This window comes from Chinchilla lanigera, unplaced genomic scaffold (genome assembly GCF_000276665.1).
Source record: "Chinchilla lanigera isolate Chin_1 unplaced genomic scaffold, ChiLan1.0 scaffold00094, whole genome shotgun sequence".
Lineage (NCBI taxonomy): Eukaryota > Metazoa > Chordata > Mammalia > Rodentia > Chinchillidae > Chinchilla > Chinchilla lanigera.
In genome coordinates this window covers 4910435-4929096 of record NW_004955495.1, presented here as the reverse complement: position 1 = coordinate 4929096, position 18662 = coordinate 4910435, and the positions used below count along the sequence as shown (strand labels likewise).

Genomic DNA, 18662 nt, shown 5'->3' with positions numbered 1-18662 from the left:
CAAACTCCCAATGATCCTCCTGCCTCAGCCTCCTGAGTGCTGGGATCACAGGCGTGCACCACCACATCCAGCTCAAATTTCAATATCACATGGTTTCTCATATATGAGAAACCCAAAGCAGAAGTAATTTTAAAAACAGTAAAAGTCATACAGTAGGAAATAGAGGGAGCTTCTGCACAGGGCAAGGGGGTCTGCAGGCGGCGGGAGGGGCAGGGAAAGTAGAAAAGAAAAGGCTCAAGGGATTGAGTAAAAAATTGAAAAAAGAAACGTGTGCTGTTCAACCCCACACTACTGACGGTGTTTCGTGCCTGCAGCCTGAGCCGACTGGGATGTTGCGATATTAACCGTAATTATGCCACCTGTCACCCTTGAGCACAAGCAGAGAACTCTCCAGGACCTCCTGTCTGGCTTTTTTTGCAACTTCCTGTGCAGCTATAATTATTTCAAAATACAACATTGGTTTTTTTTTTTTTTTTTCAAGCAGAAATAAAAAACAAAAGGTACCTTGGGGGTTCAGGAGGACAGAGGCCCAAGCCAGCCGAGTCCATGCCTGCAGCTGCCTGGCGGAGGTGGCCCCCGTGGTGGCCTGGGACGGGGGCCCTGGGAACCCACACTTCTGTGTCACACCTGTGACATCCGGAAACCTGGAGAGTCCTTCTCAGCCAAGAGCCGTGCTCCCAGCAGGTGGGGTGAGTGTAGGGGCCCCTCTGCACCCCCTTCCTACTGAGCTACATCTGCACCACCCCCCTTTCATTTTGAGATAGAGTCTTGCTAAGTTGTCCAGGCTGTGCTCAAACTTGCAGTCCTCCTGCCTCAGCCTCCCAGAGTGCTGGGATGACCAGTGTGCGCTGCCCTGCTTAGCTACACCAAAACTTCTTGCTCTTGTCTCACTGTAGCACAGCCCCCTGGTCAGTCTGTCCCCACCTCCCCTGCCTTCTGGGCCGGCCCCCACACGAGCCACCGTTCAACTCTTCGCTTCTCCATGAGGTCAAGCGTGCATGTTCTCCGCACTGGTAGGAGTGCGATCCGTCAGTGGCCGTCTTTCTGTGCCTGGGTTATTGCACTCAGCACACTGTCTGCCAGTTCCACTCAGGTTATTGCAAGTGAGAGGGTTCCGTTCCTTTTTATGGCTGAATAGTACTCCATCGAGTTTATGTGCAGTGTACTCTTCATCCATTTAGCCACTGATGGCCACTTAGGAGAAGGACGCAGCCCCTGGTCTTTGCACAGTACCCAAGGAGGGATCATGTGTTAATTATTTGGAAAAAAATAAATCTTATCCCTGCTCCCAGCAGACAGCAGAACACACTCCCGAGGCGCAGGCGGTGTGAGCAGGGGACCCAGCTTCCTGGACTGACCTCTCTGTCCCTCCCCACTCTGCAGGGATGTCTGTCAGCGTGGGTGGTGTCCTAGGACCTAGCAGGGCAGGCGATGGGGGGATACAGGGGCTCTTGGGGTCCATGGTTCCCCAGACCCAGGTGCTCTCAAATGGAGGCTGACTCCACCCCCAGGGAGCCTGGGTGGTACCTGGGGACATCTGTGGCTGTCACCCTGGGAAGCTCTTTGCATGGAGCGGCCGAAGGCAGGAACGCTGCTCAGCCCCTGCAGCGCCGAGGTCACCCACGAGCCCGCCGGCCCCAGAGTCCCCAGTGCAGCGTGGAGAGACCCGGGCAGGGCGGGTCCACCTGAGCAGGCGCTGGGGGCGGAGCCTCGGAGAAGGTGGAACTGGGTTCCGCGCATGCCCGCGCCCGCTGGGGCCCCGGGAGAGCCTGAGGCCCCAGCTCGCCCTTCTCTCCTGCAGCGACTGGCAGTGCGCCCCTCCCGCTGCTCCCTCTGTGAGCCCCCGAGACAGCGCAGGCCCAGGTTGGCGGCCCTCTGCACCTGGCTGTTAGCGGGGCGCCTGTGACCCCTCCTCCCCGCCTTTCCAGGGCGTGTCAGACCTGCCGGCTGCGGGGTGGGGGTGGGGGTGGGGGTCTTTCCCAGGCTCGGCAGCGCCGCCCCTGCAGCTGGGATTCTCATCAAGGAGGTCGCAGAGGAGGGGCTCTCTGTCCATCTGTCCATCGGCCCCACGGGCATATGGGAGCCCTCACTGCCCAGGCAGAGGCTAGGCACAGGCCGGGTAGGAGGAGCCAAGAGACAGGAGGAGAGACCCTGTCTCAAACTGGAGATGATTTGGTCTGAGCAGAGATTCTTGTTTGTTTTTTTGAGACAGGGTCTCACGATGTCATTCAGGCTGGCCTTGAACTCACTATGTAGCCCAGGCTGGCCTGGGACTCATGGCGATCCTCCTGCCTCAGCCTCCTCAGTGCAGGTATGACAGGTGTATGCCAGCAAGCCAGGCTTCTAAGCAGAGATTCTAAATCTGGCTCCCAGGAAGTGTCCCCCGTGTGTCTCTCTGCCTGCGCCATGATATGGTGCCAAGCAAAGCCTCCTGATCCGGTGCTCCCGGGGGACTCTGGGTGAGGTCGGGGAACACTGGTGACTGTCACAACTGAAGGTGCAAGACCCTGTCTCAAAATAAAAAATAAAAAGTGCAGGAGGTGTCACTCAGTGCAAAGGCCCTGGCTTCCAGCCTCGGGATAGCAAAAAGAGAAAAGGGCACGGAGGCCTCTGTAACCAGCGGGTGGGACGGGATCTGTGCTGGGACCCTCGCAGAGGCCAAGAGAGTCTTTCCCTCTGCACCGGCCTCTCCCCACCTGCCAGTCTCCCACTGCCCACCCTCCCCTCCGCTCCCCTCCCGCGTTTATGGGCCGCTGAGCAGCTGTGAAACCCATCAGGAGCTGTGACCGGCCCCGGGAGGGTGGGAACGCGACCATGCACCTGCACCAACAGGGGCCTTGCAGCTGGGGGACGCCGCCCCACGCCCCTGCCCCTCCCAGGTCACACGCAGGGCTCTGAGCTCCTAGGCCTGGCTGACCCTGGGTCCGCCACCCATAAAGGGCACAGAAGGTTAGGTTTCGAGAAAATCTAAAGTTTATAAAGCTTCTGTAATACGGGCACCTTGTTGTAAGATATTTCGACGCCGGGTGCTATGTGCACACCTGTGATCCCAGATACTCCGGTGACTGAGCGAGACCCTGATCATACGTGGAGACAACGTGCTGCCCTGTCTCCTGGCTGTGTGCCTCTCTTTTTCCATATAGTTTCAAAATTATTGGAAAGATTGAGAAATAGCAAATGTGCCAAGGTTTATAACTCTGCCATTTGCTTTGTTCTCTGTTTCCGTCTCTGTCTCTGACTCTTGATTATTTGATGTATGTGTATACACGTATGGTGTGTGTGTATACAGGTGGTCTCCAACACATTATGGTCCAACATAATGGTTTTTCTACCATACGATGCTATAAAGGTCTAGACATTTAGTGGAAATTTTTTTTTTTTTTTTTTTTTCTTTTTGAGACAGGGTCTCGCTATGAAGTTCAGGCTGGCCTTGAGCTCACTTTGTAGCCCAGGCTGGTCTCGAACTTGCCACGATCCTCCTGCCTCAGCCTCCTGAGTGCTGGGATTACAGGTGTGCGCCACCACGCCCGGCCTTGGAAATGTATTTTGAAGCCAAGTGTGGCAGCGCATTCCTGTAATCCTAGCACTCAGGAGACTGAGGCGGGAGAATCTCTGCAAGTTCTGGGCCACACAGTGAGTTCAAGAGCAGACCGTTTCACAAAAACAAAAGCAAAACAAATGCCTTAGAAGCTCAATTTGCTGCCATCGTATTGACTAAGTGTAGGGCTCGCTCACATCCATTTATTTTTAACCATTAATGTGCTTTTGCTAGTCCGTAATCTTACCCAGGATCCCACACTTACTAAGCTGATTTCTCACCTTTTATTGGTTTGATGGAGATCTTTATATATTAAGGATGTCAACATTTTATCCTTCATACCCATGGATGGCATAGTATTTCCTGGTATGCTTTTTTCACTTGGGTGGTGACTTGGGTCTCCTAAACTCAAGCTCTTATCCTGGCATAAGATGGTGGGAAGGATGCCCAGGACGAGGCGGGAGTCCTGGATTACGGGATGAACACCAGGTGCGCAGTGCCGCCACCCAGGACGCATCCCAGCCCCCACAAGTGCTCCCCACGCTGCCCCTTCCCACCGCCTCCCGACCTCCCCTCTTCCTCAGCTGCTGGGGAGCAGCCGCATGTCACCCGGTGACCGTCTCGCCGTCGGTCCGTGAAGCCAGGCCAACCTCGGCGGAGCCCGTGCCTCATCCCGTCGGTGCAGCCCTGACCCTGAGGCTCTGAGTGACTGGCCCGGGGTCCGGGGGCGGCCGTGTGAGGTGGGGAAGGCGTGTCACGCGGTCCCCGCCCTCGGCGCCATCACATAAGTAGGGTGCAGGAGAACTGGTCCCCATGGAACGGTGTGCAGAGCCGCACGGTGGCCAGCACTTGGGGTGCAACTCTGCTGCCATCTTCGGTGAGCACTGGGCATCCCCAGCGGCCCCCACATCCCCCCACATCCCGCTCTGTGGCTCAGGCGGGGCCTCGCGCCCTGCAGCTTGAGAATCACAGGCTCAGCCACTGCCCCCCACCCAGTCCTCCTGGGCTGTTTCACAGGAGAGAACCGGCTGTCACCTCACTCTCACCTGGGCCAGACCATTTTCTGTCCTGAAGGAACTGTGGGGCGGGGCAGGCGCTGTTAGGACAGGGGGACGTGGGCTTTTCTGCACTGCTGGGGCCGCATCGTCCCCCTGGCCTGACGGGACCCGAGCAAAGGATGAGGGACAGAGGCTGAGCTTCAGGGCCGCCCCGCATGTGTCCCTTCCTCCCTCCCAGGAGGGGCAGAAAGGAAGAGGCGGTCGCCGGTGCCTGGGGCTGGGATCGGCCCCCTCAGCCGCCCGTGGGTCCCTGCATCCGCTCCACTCCGTGGGCCCTGGGTGCGGGGGAGTCTGGCGGGGCTGAGGGGGACAGGACAAGGGCGCTGGGGCTGAGGGGGCCGGGAGAGGCAGGAAGGACCCAGCCTCCAGCCTCCGGAGGGCGCAGGGCCCTGCGTAGATCCTGACCCCAGACTTCCGGGCTCCTGGACAGAGAGGAGACAAATGTCTGCGGTTTCGAGGGCCACCCCACCCCTCTTAGGGGCACTTGGTGGCAACAGCCCCAGCACCCTCAGAGTCACCAAGAAGTGCAGTGATCACGCCTGTCATTTGCATGCACAGCAGAAACGCACCTGCCTGTGGGGACACAGACCCTCCACCTCCTCGCCGCCTGCTCCCGGCGGACTCCCCGCCCCACTGCGGTTTGACCTCCTGTGCCCCAGGATGGTGACTGGCAGGCAGAGCGCTGGGCCCCGGTGGCTGGCGGCCGTCCCCGCTGCCCCCACCTCGTTACGGTGAACACGTGCAGCGCGAAGCGGGGGAAACCGCCTGTGTGCCAGCCCTGTCCTCGTGCCACCCTGTGACCTCAGCCGTGCACCTGCCCCCCTCCCCCCGGGAAGAGTCAGGCTGGTCCAGGGGCGTGCCACCCACCTGCCCGCCGCGGTGCCTCTGAGCTGGGGACGCAGGGACCCCGGCAGGGCCGGCCTGGCTGGGCGTGGCCCCCGCTGGGCGTGGCTGTGACATTTCTGAGCAGCTGAGCCACGCGGGCTGCAGGAGGTGCCCCAGGCCTGGCCCTGTGTGGGCCGGAGCAGGAGCGGAGCGGGGACGCGGGGACCCTCGGTGCCGGGCTGCGGGAAGTGATTTGCATTCCTGGGATGTTTTTCCGTTGAACCCTCGCTCCGCCTCCTGGCCATTTCCTGACTTCTCCCGGACTAGGACTCTGGCTGAGGGCCAGGCCTGTGGTTTTCCATGCGGGAGGTCAGGCTGGGACCCCAAGCCTCACGGCCTGGAAGGCCCCAAGACCAGGGTTCGAGGCCCTGCTTTGCTCCCTCCCGGCTGTGTGGCCCCCGAGTCCTGGGGCACAAGGTTTCCCCGCCCAGACGCACGAGGCTGGGATTCTTGGCTGAGGGGCTCCTGGCCCAGAGTGCATAAGCTCAGCACCTTGCAGTGCCCGGGACGCCCCCAAGAGCGCCCAGCCCCGGTGCCCACAGTGCCTGCGGAGGAGCCGGGGGCACAGGTGAATTCCGCCGGGTCCCGCAGGCCGGGTCGTGACGATGCTCTGGCCATTAACCACAAGCAGTCTTGGGCGTGCACGGCCCACAGCTCCCCCCGCCCCCGCCCAGGAGCCCGCTGCACATGGCTGGAGCGCAGCGCTGCGAGGACTTGTGTATACTGTGAGTCACCCTCCAAAGCTGTGGAGGAAGCATTCAGGGATGGATTCAAATAGAAAAATATAGTATGGTGGTGCACACCTGTTATCCCAGCACTCTAGGAGGCTGAGGCAGGAGGATCGAAAGTTCAAGCCCAGCCTGGACAACTCAGGGACTTAGTGAGACCCTGTCTCAAAATAAAAAGTAAAAACAGCCCCGCAACACACCCAGAATAACATCTGATCCGACACAGAGAGCCTCCCCCCAGCCATGGCAGCTGTGTCCCCTGACAGATGCCACCCCTCGTCATGCCCCGGTGGCATAGCCGTCCAGATGGTAGAGGGCCTAGAGTAGGAGTGGGGTCCAGGCCGGGATCCAGATGCGGGCGAGGGTGGCAGCGACGTTCCAGGCAGATCGGTGTCGGGGCCTCACAGGGGGGTTGAGCAAAGACGGTGAGCCCAGCAGGTGTTAGTTAGGGCCCGGAGGCACGGCTCGGACTCGTGCAGTAGCCAGGTCTGTGCCGTGCCGGCCTCCTCTGTCTGCCCACCTTTTTGTTTGTTTGTTTAAGACAGGATATCGATATGGCCCCAAACTCCCGGTGCTCCTCAGCCTCCCGCGAGCTGGGATTACCCGCTGGGTCACATTTAGAACATCCCGGTTTAGCAGACGCTCGGGGAAGCTCTGGTTGCTGCTATGTCCTCTTTGCGGGAACCTGAGAGGGTCCCCAGCCGACAGCCAGCAGGGACACGAGGGTCCCGGCCCTGCAGCCCCAGGGAGGTGAGGTCTCACCGACCCGTGGGAGGCCTGGGCCCCGGAGGAGATCCAGAGTACGACATGACCCGCTGCCCTGTGGCCTCTCTGCTCGGCCCCCAGGTGGTCTTTGTCCCCGTCCTGCTGATGAAATTCCAAGATTTAGTCAAGCTCTGTGGCAGGAGGGCCCCTGTGACGGACGCATAGGGAAAGAATTACAACCAACTCCACTTCCCAGCTCCCGGCCCTCCAGATGTGTGAGGACCCCACAGCTGCAGAGCCTGCCCGAGGCAGGCCTGTCCTCCCCGGCTCAGCACGTGACCCCCGCGGCTCGCAGCCCAGCAGGTTCCCAGCCCGCCCCAGCCGGGGGCGGAGGGCTCAGCAGCGAGGTCAGGGCGTGCGGGTCCTTGTCACTGCCTCGGCTGCATGCCGGCAAGTCACGTTGTCGGCACTGTCACCGTCACCCGAGGGCGCCTGGCCGCCGCCACCACGAGCTGGGAAACTTGGTCGCAGGGCCCCACGGCCCCGAGACCTTGGCTGCAGGAGCTGGTGTGTGTGTGACGACGTGTATCTACGCGTCGGCGTGTGCACGTCCAAGGCCGGATCCCACTTCTGCCGTGTCCGCAGCCTGGCTTTCAGGCTGGGCCCCAGAGGATGGTCCTTTTTATTTTTTATTTTGAGACGGAGCCTCGCTAAAGTGCTAAGTTGTCCTGGCTCGGCTAGAACCTGAGATCCTCCTGCCTCAGCCACCCAAAGTGCTGGGATGACAGGCATACACCACTGCGCCCAACTAAAAGGAATAAATTTTTTTTAAAAAAGGTGAGAAAGGAGGGAGTGCAAAGCCCTACCTGCAGCCGCGGGACTCCTGCTGCTCCTCCTAAGGATGTGCATGTGCCGCTGGCCGTGCTGTCAGGATCAATGGCATGGTGGCCAGGGGCAGGTACTGTACCCCGCCCGGCAATGCAGAAGGACCCCAAACCAGGCTCCCATGTGAGAATGATGCGCCCGCGCCAGGTGCCCTCAGCTCCACGGGTTACAGAACCCGAGCAACAGCTGGTCTCCAACTCCGGTGTCCGTCACACTCACGCCGCGCCTTTCCGTTCCCTTTCACGCTGTGTGTACTGTTGCACAAGACGAGTGAGTGTAAATAGTCCCCATTTAGACCGTTCCCTGCAGGGGACACAGAGAGACGTGTTGAGGGACACACAGCTGTGAGGAGATGGGACCCAGGCGGGACCCCGCATCTTCCAGTAGCTCCCCACCCTCCCTGTCCCCTATTAGAGCAGACCTTGGTTCTGTGGCCACGTGACACTTGGGAAGAAAGGAGCCATCTTCCCTTTGACCAGCATAATCCTGCCCAGAATGTCGCATGTGAGGATGGGCAGCACCTCACCCTTTTCACTACTCCATAATATTCCACTGAGGCTAAGGTTCCAGGCTTTGTGGAGCTGTGTTGCAGCAACTTTCTAAAACTAATTGCCTTGGCCCACCTGGTGGTTGGCAGGAGTTATACCAGTTTAAAACCCCACCAGCAGCTGGGTGTGGTAGTGCAAGCCTATAATCGCAGCACTTGGGAAGGCTGAGGCAGGAGGATCACAAATTCAAGCTCAGCCTGAGCAATTTAGTGACTTAGCAAGACCCTGTCTCGAAATTTAATAAAATTGATTTGGGGACTGGAGATAGAGCTCAGTGCAAAGGCCCTGGCCCCAGGACCACAAAACATCAAGCAATCAATCAAACCCCACTGGCAGGAATGTCCAGGACAGGTAACATCGGGAAGCAGATTAGCAGATGGCAGGGGATGAGGCTGCCTGCTCGTGGGGACAGAGTTTCTTTCAGGGGTGGTGGAAGTCCTGGAATGAATCGTGGTGACGGTTGCATCGCTCTGTGTGGACGCAGAAGTCTGGGTCCTGCACTTCAAAAGGGTCGAGCTTGTGGGCGGCAAAGTCATCTCAGACAGCTGCTCCCTCTCCCAGGCGCAGGGGGCGCTCCTGTGCAGACACACAGCACAGTGCCCCCGGCCCCGGGCTGAGCTCTGAGGGAACACAGGCTGTGCTGGACGCTCTTCGGCCCCCTGTAATGGACAAACACTCTTCTTCAGCAGAGATTTACTGGTGCCAGGCTCAGTGGCGATTGCTTGTCATCCCAGCTCCTCAGGAGGCTGAGGCAGGAGGATCCCAAGTTCAAGGCCAGCCTGGGCAACTTAACATCTTAGGGAGACTCTGTCTCAAAAAATTAAAAATGAACACAAGGCAGACCTGTAGACAAGCGATTATCCCCATGGTGCTAGCTCCCCTTTCATTGCCTGCCCCCAGCTCCATACCCAGATATCACCTGAGTTTCTTCCTGTGAGTGTTTTTCCACGTCACTGCACTGGCCGCACGGGGCTGAGAGGTTCCAGCCCTGCTGCTCCGGGGCGGGGCGGGTGGGTATGGATGCCAGCAGTTCCACTGAAAAGCCAAGCTCACAACCGATGTGGTCGCTGAGAGCTTCCAAGAAGTGAGCTTGGTAACCCTTGAGCAGGGTGTGGAGGTGTGATCCTGCCCCCAGGGACGTGGGCCTTGGCTGGGGACACGTGTGGCCACAGAGCAGGTGGAGGCCGGGGACGCTGCTCAGCACCCGCAGCACCCAGGACACCCCGTGGAGCGCGCCGGGCCTGTGTCCCCAGTGCTCAGAGCCACCCTGGTTCCTTCAGTGTCCCCACAGGTGCATGGCAGAGCTGCCTGTCATGGCCGGGCCGCTGCCTGAACCCTCTACTGCTCCGGGTCTTGATGGATGCACTGTAGATGCCCCTGGGCGGCTCCCTGCGGGATTTTAAACAGACCCCTGCTCTTTGCTATTCTCCACCAGCCCCTGGGAGGGCAAAGGCCAGCGAAAGCGGAAGTGGCCACAAAATGCCAGCTCTCTGAGAAGGTCTCGAGCTTCACTTCTCAGAAAGACGGGCCCCAGCAGGCGGGCTCACGGCCTCTGCCCGCGTGGGTTGCAAGGAAATCTAGAGGATCCGGGGGCCTCTCACTTGCACACACACATGCATACACACACGTCCCCACCCTGTCCTGCACACGGCCAAGTAAACAGGGGTCTGGAATTTTCCTCCTTTTCATCTAAGAGGGAGCAAAAAAGAGTAGGGAGCTCCAGGTATAGTGGTCATCTCAGCACTCTGGGAGGCTGAGGCAGGAGGATTGCCGGTTCAAGCCCAGAGACCTTCTCTCAAAAAATAAAAAGGGCTGGGGTGTAGCTCAGTGGTAGAGCACCCCCAGGTTTGATCCCCAGTGCCAGCAAAACAGGAGTCAGAAACCACTTGAAGAGTCCACAGCAGGCTGCTGATGAAGGAGGTAAAATGAGGGTCTATAAAGTGCCACATACAGGCAGGAAATTCATGTCACAGTGAGGTAACCTGGATGGGACCCCAGCACAGTACACACATGCTAGCGACATCCAGCTGAAGCAGGCAGCTTCTCTTTTGGGAGGAGGATGGAAGGTAGATCCCAGGGCTTCTACACCGAGCTGCATTCACAACCTGTTTTAATTTCAAACCACAGTCTCACCACGTGGCTCAGCCTGGGCTGCAATTTGGCAGTCCTCCTGCCTCAGCCTCGAGAGTGCTGGGGTGACAGGTGTGCACCCCCATGCCTGGCTGAGGTTTGGAGCTTAATACCTTCACTAGGAAATTGGGTCCTGCCAGTCTCGGCGCGCATTGCCGTATTTCTCTGGCCGAGTCTGGGACATCAGCTGTGAGAGCTCCTGGCCGGGAGCAGTTGGGGCCAGGGCCGCTGCTGAGCAGTCTGCAGAGTGCAGGACGCCGCCAGCGCGCCCAGCCCCAGTGTGCCCGGTGCTGGAGAAGGGGGACCCCAGGCCACCCCAGCCCTGTCTTCCTGTGCTGAGGCTGAGCCCCCACTGGCCCCTGGCCTCTTTGGCCTCTGCTGCCAGCTGAGGCCCGGGGCTGTCCGGAAAGCACCGGGCCAGGCGCGGCCACCTTTTGTGTTGCTGGAAAAACCCTGTCCATTTGTGGAACAGCAAACATTTGCAAAGGAAGAGGGGCTGGGCCACTCGTGGACACCACGGGGACCTCCAGGCCACCGGGAAGCAGGCAGGGCCACGTGAGCTGCGCAGGAAGCTGGCGGGGCCGGGCCACACTGACCTCAGGGGCGGTGTCACCACTTTCATCAGCGGGAGCGCAGAGGGGACCCAGGCAGGAGGCCTCTGCTGCCCTCGAGCCTGTCTGTCCAAAACGAGGAGGCCTCGCCGGCCTTGCTCACGACCTGCGGCTGGGGGTGGGAGAGGGGTTCAGCCCCAGGCCCCACACACCCGGCTTCCTGGCTCCTGCCCGGCTCCTGAGCCCCATTGGGATCGGCAGGCCGGCCTCGCGGCCTCTGCCCCTTACCTGTCACCCTCGCCTCCGGGGGTTAATGGCTTTGCCCGACTTCGCAGTTTCTACCTCTCCCGTGGCCCCAGAACATGGCCGACAGAGAAGTAGAAAGCAGAGATGGAAAAGCACCCAGATGTGACCGGGGAAGGCGCAGTTCCGGAGTATTTTGTTTTTCTTCTGCTGGAACGGGCCGATGCTGTGGGCTCTGAGCGTGGGTTAGGGGCCCAGAGCCTGAAGTGGAATAATACAAGTTTTAGAAGAAAACTTAGCCTTTCTTTCCCCATTCTGGGGGGAAACAAGCAAAGCCAATATTTGGAATGGAGCGATTGTAAAGAATAAGATCAAGACCGAATGTGGTGGCGCGCACCTGTAATCACCTGTAATCTCAGCAATCAGGAGGCTGAGACAGGAGGGTTAGTTTGAGGGCAGCCTGGGCTATATAGTGAGTCCAAGGCCAGCCTGCACTACCAAGCAAAACCCTGTCTCAAATAAACAAACAAACAAATAAATAAAATCAAGCCAGGTGTGGTGGCGCATGCCTGTCATTCCAGCACTCTGGAAGGCAGAAGGATCAAAAGTTTGAGCCTAGTCTTGGGCAATTTAGTAAAACCTATTTGAGAATTTAAAACTATAAATGCATTTCAGTGTGAAGGCCCTGGGTTAAATTACCAGTATTAAAAAGAAGAATCAAGTTGATTCTCCCACATTCCTCACATGTTAAAAGGCAGCTAAAACTAGGACTGTGTGTCTGAGTAGTAATACTGATTTGACTCCATCTTTCTCTCTCGCTCTCTTTTTTTTTTTTTTTAACAATAGGATATAAAGCCGTGCTTCCTGGGAAAACAAGTAAAGGTATGTTGCATTTTTTTTCTTCCACGAGCTTAACTTCCTTTGTTTTGTTGTAGAAAAAAAGGAAAAAAACAAGCTACAGTATTTTTATTTTTCTGATGCTGGGAGGGAGCCCAGGGCCTCGCACATGCTAGGAAAGGGTTCCCCTGGAGCCACACCCCAGCCCAAGCCCAGGTATTTCACGTGCTCGTGGCACATGGGGAGGTTGTGTCCCCCAAAACAAGCTCAGGGCTCAAAACTCAGGTGAAATCTCAACCTGTGTACCAGCTCCAGCTTTGTGGGGGAGGGAATCCCTGTCACCGCCCACGACGAACATCAGGCTTTCCACTTGGGAAGAGTGCTGCAAAGATGAAGCCAGACTATAACAGTCAACAAAAAAAATGTTGAACCAGTGTGGGGATGCATGCCTATAATCCCAGCACTTGGGAGGCTGAGGCAGGAGGATTGCTAGGATCTCAGGCCAGCCTGGGCTACATAGTGAGTTCAAGGCCAGCCTGGACTACGCAGGAAGGCCCTGTCTCAAAAATCCAATGAGAGGAAAAATACACACAGCCCCACACCTAACATCTAAGTTTGTATCTAACATAGTAATTTGTGTATTTCTAGAAATTTCTGTCTATTTCATGTGAGCCGTGAGTGTGGAACTTGCTTGGTAAAGTTGTTCACAGCATTCTGTTATAACCCTTCTGATTTCTGTAGAGTCGAAAGCAATGTTTCCGTTTCATCTCTGACTTTAGGTTTCTGTAACTTATCATCTTTTGGGGTTTTTTTTAATCAGTCTAGCTAAAGGTTATGAACCTTTTCAAAGAACCAACTTTTGGTTTCTTGTTTTTCTATTCTCTATTCCATGTCATCTCCGTTCTCATCTTCACGGTTTCCTTCCCTTTGGTGTCCGGGTTTCGGTTGCCTGCCCCTCTCGGGTTCCTGCTGGGTCCTCTTCGGTCTGGCTGTGAGGTCTTCCCGCCCTCTCCCTGGAGACACCCTGCCCCTTGGGACCCGCTCGCTTTAGGTTTAGCTGTGTTTTCGTTTCTTGGGCTCAGTATTTCCTCACTTCCCTTGTGATTTCTTGGCCCCCGCTGGTTGTTTAAATGCTGCTTAATCTCTGCACATCTCCTAATGGACTTGGGAAGGAAAAAGGAATCCAGCAGGCTACTAGCCAGGCACAGTGGCACACACCTGGCACCCCAGCACTCCAGGATGCTGAGGCAGGAGAACTGAAAACTGGAGCCCAGCCTGGACAGCTTAGCGAATCAGCAAGACCCTGCCTCCGAGTGAAAAATAGAAAAGGGCTGGGGTGGAGCTCGGTGTGAAGGTCCTGGGGTCCATCCCCGGTACCACAGAAACAGGGTAGGCTTCTACCCCAGGTCGTCACTTCCTGCAGGGCTAGGCGGCAGGGGGTCGGGGCAGGTTTTGGGGTGGGGAGCCCGTCCTTGATCGGACTCACGTCTCCTCCCCTCCCCTCGCTGACCAGCAGCTGCAGCCAGCGGTGCTGAGTGTAGCACTGCAGGGGACACTGAGGTCCAAGGACACGTGGATTGACCAGCCTGGCTGCGTCATCTAGGGCTGGCAGGGTCCTGAACAGCGGGCCTGGGAGGACTGGCACAGGAAGTTCCCACCCGCCCCCCGTGCTAGCTTCCTGAGCTCCCCAGAACAAAACTAGCGGGTGCTTACAACAATAGGCATGAGCCAGGTGTGGTGGTGCACGCCTGTCATCCCAACACTTGGGAAGCTGAGACAGGAGGATCACCATGAGTTTGAGGCCAGGCTGAACTACATAGAGAGACCTTGTCTCAAAAAAAAAAAAAAAAAAAAAAACCTTCCCAGCCCTGTTAGATTCTATCTTTAATTTTTTTATGGGGAGCAGGGTCTTGCTATACAGTCCAGGCTGGCCTTGAACTCACTGTGTAGCCCAGGATGGCCTCAAACTTGCAGCAATCTTCCTGCCTCAGCCTATCTTTAATTAAAAAAAAAAAAAAAAAAAAAAATCCTGGGCTGGGGATGTAGCTCAGCAGCACACATACCTGCTTGGCAAGCACAGGGTCCTGAGTTCAATTCCCAATAGCCCCCCCCCAAGAAACCACCTTGTTCTTTCATTTATTTATTTATTTATTTTTTGGTACCAGGAATAGAACTCATGACCTCGCACTCGCCAGGCAGGCTCTTGTGCTTCTGAGCTATATCCCTGCCCTGTTCTTTCATTTTAAATGGCTATTTTGCATTAATTTGGGGGTTTTGTTTTGTGGTACCCAAGGCCTTCACACTGATCTACATCCCTGGCTCTTTATACTTATATTTAAATTTTGAGACAGGGTCTCCCTCAGTTGCTCGGGTTAGGTTCCAACTTTCCATCCTCCTGCCTCTGCCTCCCAGAGAACTGGGATCACAGGGCTGTCCACCTCTCCAGAATAACTGTGCACAAAAATAGGCTTTCTAGATGACAGGGCTGACAGTCATCCCCCAAGTCTGGGTGCCGAGAAGCTGCAGGCCTCTTCCTCCCCCCAGCGCCGCCCCACACACCTGGGTGGAGGACAGCTGCAAAGACAGGAAAGGTTTAAAACTCAGCCACACAGCTGACTGCCATCCGCCGTGCTCGTCCTGATCTTCTTAATTTCTCCGGGATGAATAGGCCCCGCCCATCTCCTGCCCTGAGAGCAGAGCAGCAATTGCGGGGTCCCCGAGGTCCCCAGCCCGGCCCTCCAGGATGCGTACATGTTGTTGCTTATCGATGCCCGGGCCACAGAGGGGGCGGCGCCCCGCAGCTGCACTCAGGCGTCCCCCATGCTGGGCTGGGCTGCAGGGTGCGTGGCTGCTTGCGGGGGATTAGGTGCCCCCCCTCCGTCACACCTGCCTGAAAAGCCCTGACGATGACATCAACCAGCTGCAGCCGGGCTGTGTCTAAGCCCTCTGACCCGGCCCCCATGCCACCCCCGCTGTCCTGGCTGTCAGGACACCGCCCGCCTCCCGTCTGTGTCCCCACCACCTCCTCCACCCCACCCCAGGGCACCTCAGCAAACAGTCCCTGGGTTCATCCTGTGGCCCAGGCCCTGCTACTCTCCCTGGATTCATTCTCCCAGGAGCCCCAGGAAGCATATTTCATTATCCCCCTTTTACAGGTGGGGAAACTGAGGCTCTACCCTGAAAAGACAGCGCAGGGGTGGGGCTGGATTTGAGCTCTTGGCTCTTTAGTCACAGGGCATCCGGTGTCCTTAGGCTGCTCCAGCCATCTGCCCTCTGGCGAGGCCCCCAGAGCCCTCAGGACCCCTGGCCAGGGTTAGTCCCAGCAGTGGGAGCTGGGTGAGAAGTGGGAGGGGGCGGTGTGCTTCAAAAAGTGAGGAGGAACCTCCACCCAGGTGTGTGGCCAGGACTCACACAGCCCTAAGGGGGAGAAGCAGGTGTCCCTGGGAGTGAATAGACACACACACACACACACACACACACACACACACACACAGCACAGTTCTCCCATGCAGGGGACTACTATACAGCCTTTAAAAGGAAGAAAATTCAGGCTGTGCATGGTGGCGCATGCCTGTCATCCCAGCTATCTAGGAGGCTGAGGCAGGAGGATCACAAGTTGAAGGCCAGTCTGGGCAACTTAGCAACTTACCAACACCTTGTCTCAAAATACAAAGCAGAAAGGGCTGGGGATAGAGCTCTGTGCAAAGGCCCTGGGTTCCACCCTCAGTACAAAGGAATAAAGAAAGAAGAAGGGGAGGGAGGGAGAAAGAGTGGCCCTTTGCTCCCTTGCAGGCACCATGGCTGAACCAAAAGGAGGCACTGGCCAGGCCTGGTCACTCTGGGCCATGGCTGAGTTCCTGAAGCCTCAAGCGCATGCGGAGACCCCAGCTCCGTGTGCCATTTGCCACAGCAGCCCAAGGGGCTTGAGATACCCGGGGTCCCTGGCCTTGGGGGCCCCCTCGAAAGCCTCCTCCTTTCAGCCAGTGAAGGTCAGAGGCGGGAGGGGGCCAGGGAGCACGTGCTGTCCCCGAAGCTCCCGGGAGCCCCAGAAGCCCGCGAGGCCCCGCCCTGCACGTGCCCAGGGCTGCCCGCTGCGTGGGCTCCTCCTGCAGCCCGGCGCAGCCCACAGGGCGCTGAGCATGGAGCACCCAAGGCCTGCGTGCTGTCCTCCCTTCTCTGTGACAGCCACAGGCGACCTCTGTGCTTTCCGAGCCGACCCAGACTCCGCTGTGTTTCCACATTAGCAAGAAGGGCGTCATGGAATTTGGACGGGTTTGAAAAGGGGACCTCGGCGTGCGCTGGGCCACACGCTCTGTCACGCTGTCAGAGATCCTGCGACGGCCATCAGAACTCATCTCGGGCAGAGGCCACAGGGAGCCCAGGCGGACGCACTCAGAAGTGGCGTGTACAGGGCACCGGCTAATGCTGGGCACAGGGGCTGGAGGAGTGGTGGTTGTGGGGACCCCCTTTGACAGAAGTTCTCTGGGAAGAAGCAGAATGTCACAGGTGACTTCAGTATGACCACGGCCGGGCGCTCTTTTTTTTTCATTTTTTAAGTGCTGGGAATGGAGCCCAGGGCCTTGCACATACCTGGCAAACACTGTCTTTTTTTTCTTTTTTTTTGAGACAGGGACTTGCTGCATTGCTAGGTTGCCCAGTCTGGGCTCAACTTTGAGATCCCCCTGCCTCAGCCTCCCAAGCCCAAGCCTACTGTGCGGGGCTGCAGCTGTTGAGCCAGGTCTGAGGGCCCAGCCTGCAGGCTGTGTGCCCTGGGCAGGCCATTGCTTGCTGCAGGGAGGACGAGAGGGTGCACGTGCCTGTGAGCAGCACTGAATGCTGCTGACTCCACGAGGGGCCAGGAGCTCTGTGCCCGGCTGCCTGGTCCCCACAGAAGAGGTTTGGTGCTGAGAACAGGGCCACCCTGGAAGCAGTACCTCAGTAAACGCAGCCCTGCAGCCACCAGCCTTGCTGTCCAGGCCTCCAGCTCCAGGGACACACTGGGGTCAGCAGATTAACAGCCACAAAGGATTCAAACCCCGCCCAGCATGGGGCCTGGGGCCATGTCACCTCCACAGCAGAAGGGACTAAACGGCCCCTGAGGGGGTCGTCCTGACCACTGGGCCCAGTGTCCCCTGGAATCCCCCTGAGCAGGAGCGGAGGGTAAGAGGCTGGGAGGGGCTGAGGACACGCTCTGCAGATAGAGGAAGAGGCGGCTGTGGGCACCGCTAGGAGCCGGGAGGGGAACCCGGGCTCTCCCTAGAGCCTCGGGAGGGGCAGCCCTGCTGCCTGCTCCTGGACTCAGCCCCGGAGGCTGCGTGAACCTTGTGATTTCTTTTTTTTTTTTTTTTTCTTTTGTGATTTCTTACAGAAGCTGCAATATTATCATGCACAAGGACTTCTCCGGGAGGTGTGGAGAAGCCAAGAAGGGGCTTTAGTACAGGCCAGTGGTGAGAGGTTGGTTATGACCAGCAGATTCTCAGGGCATGGCAGTGAAGGGTCTTTGCAGGATGTGTAGGAGTTTATCCAGGCTAAGGTAGAGACAAACATCCCAGCCGAGGTGGGAAAGCCCTGTAGAGTGCCTCTGTGTCTTTCAGCCCTTCAGCTCCCGTGGGAGTTGCGTGCTCGGGAGGCTGGTGCTGCCGCTGTGCCCTGGCATGGGGCCAGGGTGACAACATTTCCTCCTTGCCAGGAAGTGCAGAGCAGAAGTGACAGGAGCTGTGGGGGACCCTCCCTGCTCCACCCCCAAAGATTACAAACTCTCACATGACCATGGTCATCCCCACCCACCCCGGGCCTGTGAGCCAAGAGGGAGCGGAGGCCGCCCCCGCCAGGGCTGGGGGACAGACAGCAGCCTCTTCTCCCAGCCGTCACCACGGCGACCGGCCTGCTTCGTCAGCCTCTGTCATCGAGGACCTCAGTGCAGAACAAGCCGCCCCATTCTTGGGCTCCGTGGGATCTGCTCTGCTGATCTGTTTTCTGCTCTCTCTCCCGTGGGCACCTCATTCTTTCCCCTGCTGCAGCCCCTTCTAAATATAGCTGCTCAGGGACCGATTTAGCCCGGGAACAAAGGGGCCACGCTGACGGGCGGTCACAAGACTGTGTTGAAGCCCAGGCGGGAGCCGCTTTCCCTCAGAAACGCCCGCTCGCAGGGCCACCCCGGTCCAGCCACAAGGTCACCGGCCCTCACGTGGCCGCCGGCCCTCAGCCTGGTCCTGTGACCATGGCCCTGGGGGAGGCCCGGGCAGCGCGCCCTGGGCGCTTGGGGTGTGGGTGACGGAGTCCAGGTGGTGTCTGACCTCCTGGTTGCTGGGAGTTCAAGGGGGCTTGGGGACAGGCTCCAGGTGTCCCCAGCATGCCAAAGTCTCCCTGGCTTGATGCTCAGCGCCAGCCTGGCACCCAGGCTCTGTGTAGGTCTCGCTGTGGGTCTGCTGGTGACGCACAGCCCTGCTGGGGGCCAGGGAGCACGGCAGGATCCCGCTGCCATGTGGTACATCCATCTTTCCCGGGTTTCTTTTTTTTTTTTTTTTTTTTTTCTGTCTTTTTGAGACAGGGTC

At 58.0% G+C, this 18662-nt stretch overlaps 2 protein-coding genes across 2 annotated transcripts in view; one reads left to right on the top strand and one right to left on the bottom strand.

Annotated features, from left to right (window-relative positions):
• Positions 1-18662, top strand: part of Gng7 (guanine nucleotide binding protein (G protein), gamma 7) — a 106091-nt gene that overhangs the window by 66192 nt on the left and 21237 nt on the right. The window contains exon 3 of the mRNA XM_005405824.2: positions 12118-12153. The gene's annotated coding sequence lies outside the window, so the exon portion shown is untranslated. The remainder of the gene's footprint in view (positions 1-12117; positions 12154-18662) is intronic.
• Positions 3531-6099, bottom strand: LOC102009964 (vegetative cell wall protein gp1-like). The gene is made up of 3 exons (XM_005406155.2): positions 5919-6099; positions 5464-5769; positions 3531-5018 (listed from the first exon to the last, which is right to left on the bottom strand). Exons 1-3 carry the CDS (start codon positions 6097-6099, stop codon positions 4570-4572), a joined length of 936 nt encoding a protein of 311 aa, XP_005406212.1. The 3' UTR covers positions 3531-4569.

What these genes read in the sequence shown, in the direction of transcription:
- LOC102009964 (XM_005406155.2), bottom strand. Translation starts at nt 6,099, where the DNA reads ATGGCCAGAGCATCGTCACGACCCGGCCTGCGGGACCCGGCGGAATTC. An exon ending in CAGCCAAGAATCCCAGCCTC is followed by an intron (nt 5,770 to 5,918) that starts GTGCGTCTGGGC and finishes GGAAAACCACAG; the next exon opens with GCCTGGCCCTCAGCCAGAGT. An exon ending in AGAGGCACCGCGGCGGGCAG is followed by an intron (nt 5,019 to 5,463) that starts GTGGGTGGCACG and finishes CTCTCTGTCCAG; the next exon opens with GAGCCCGGAAGTCTGGGGTC.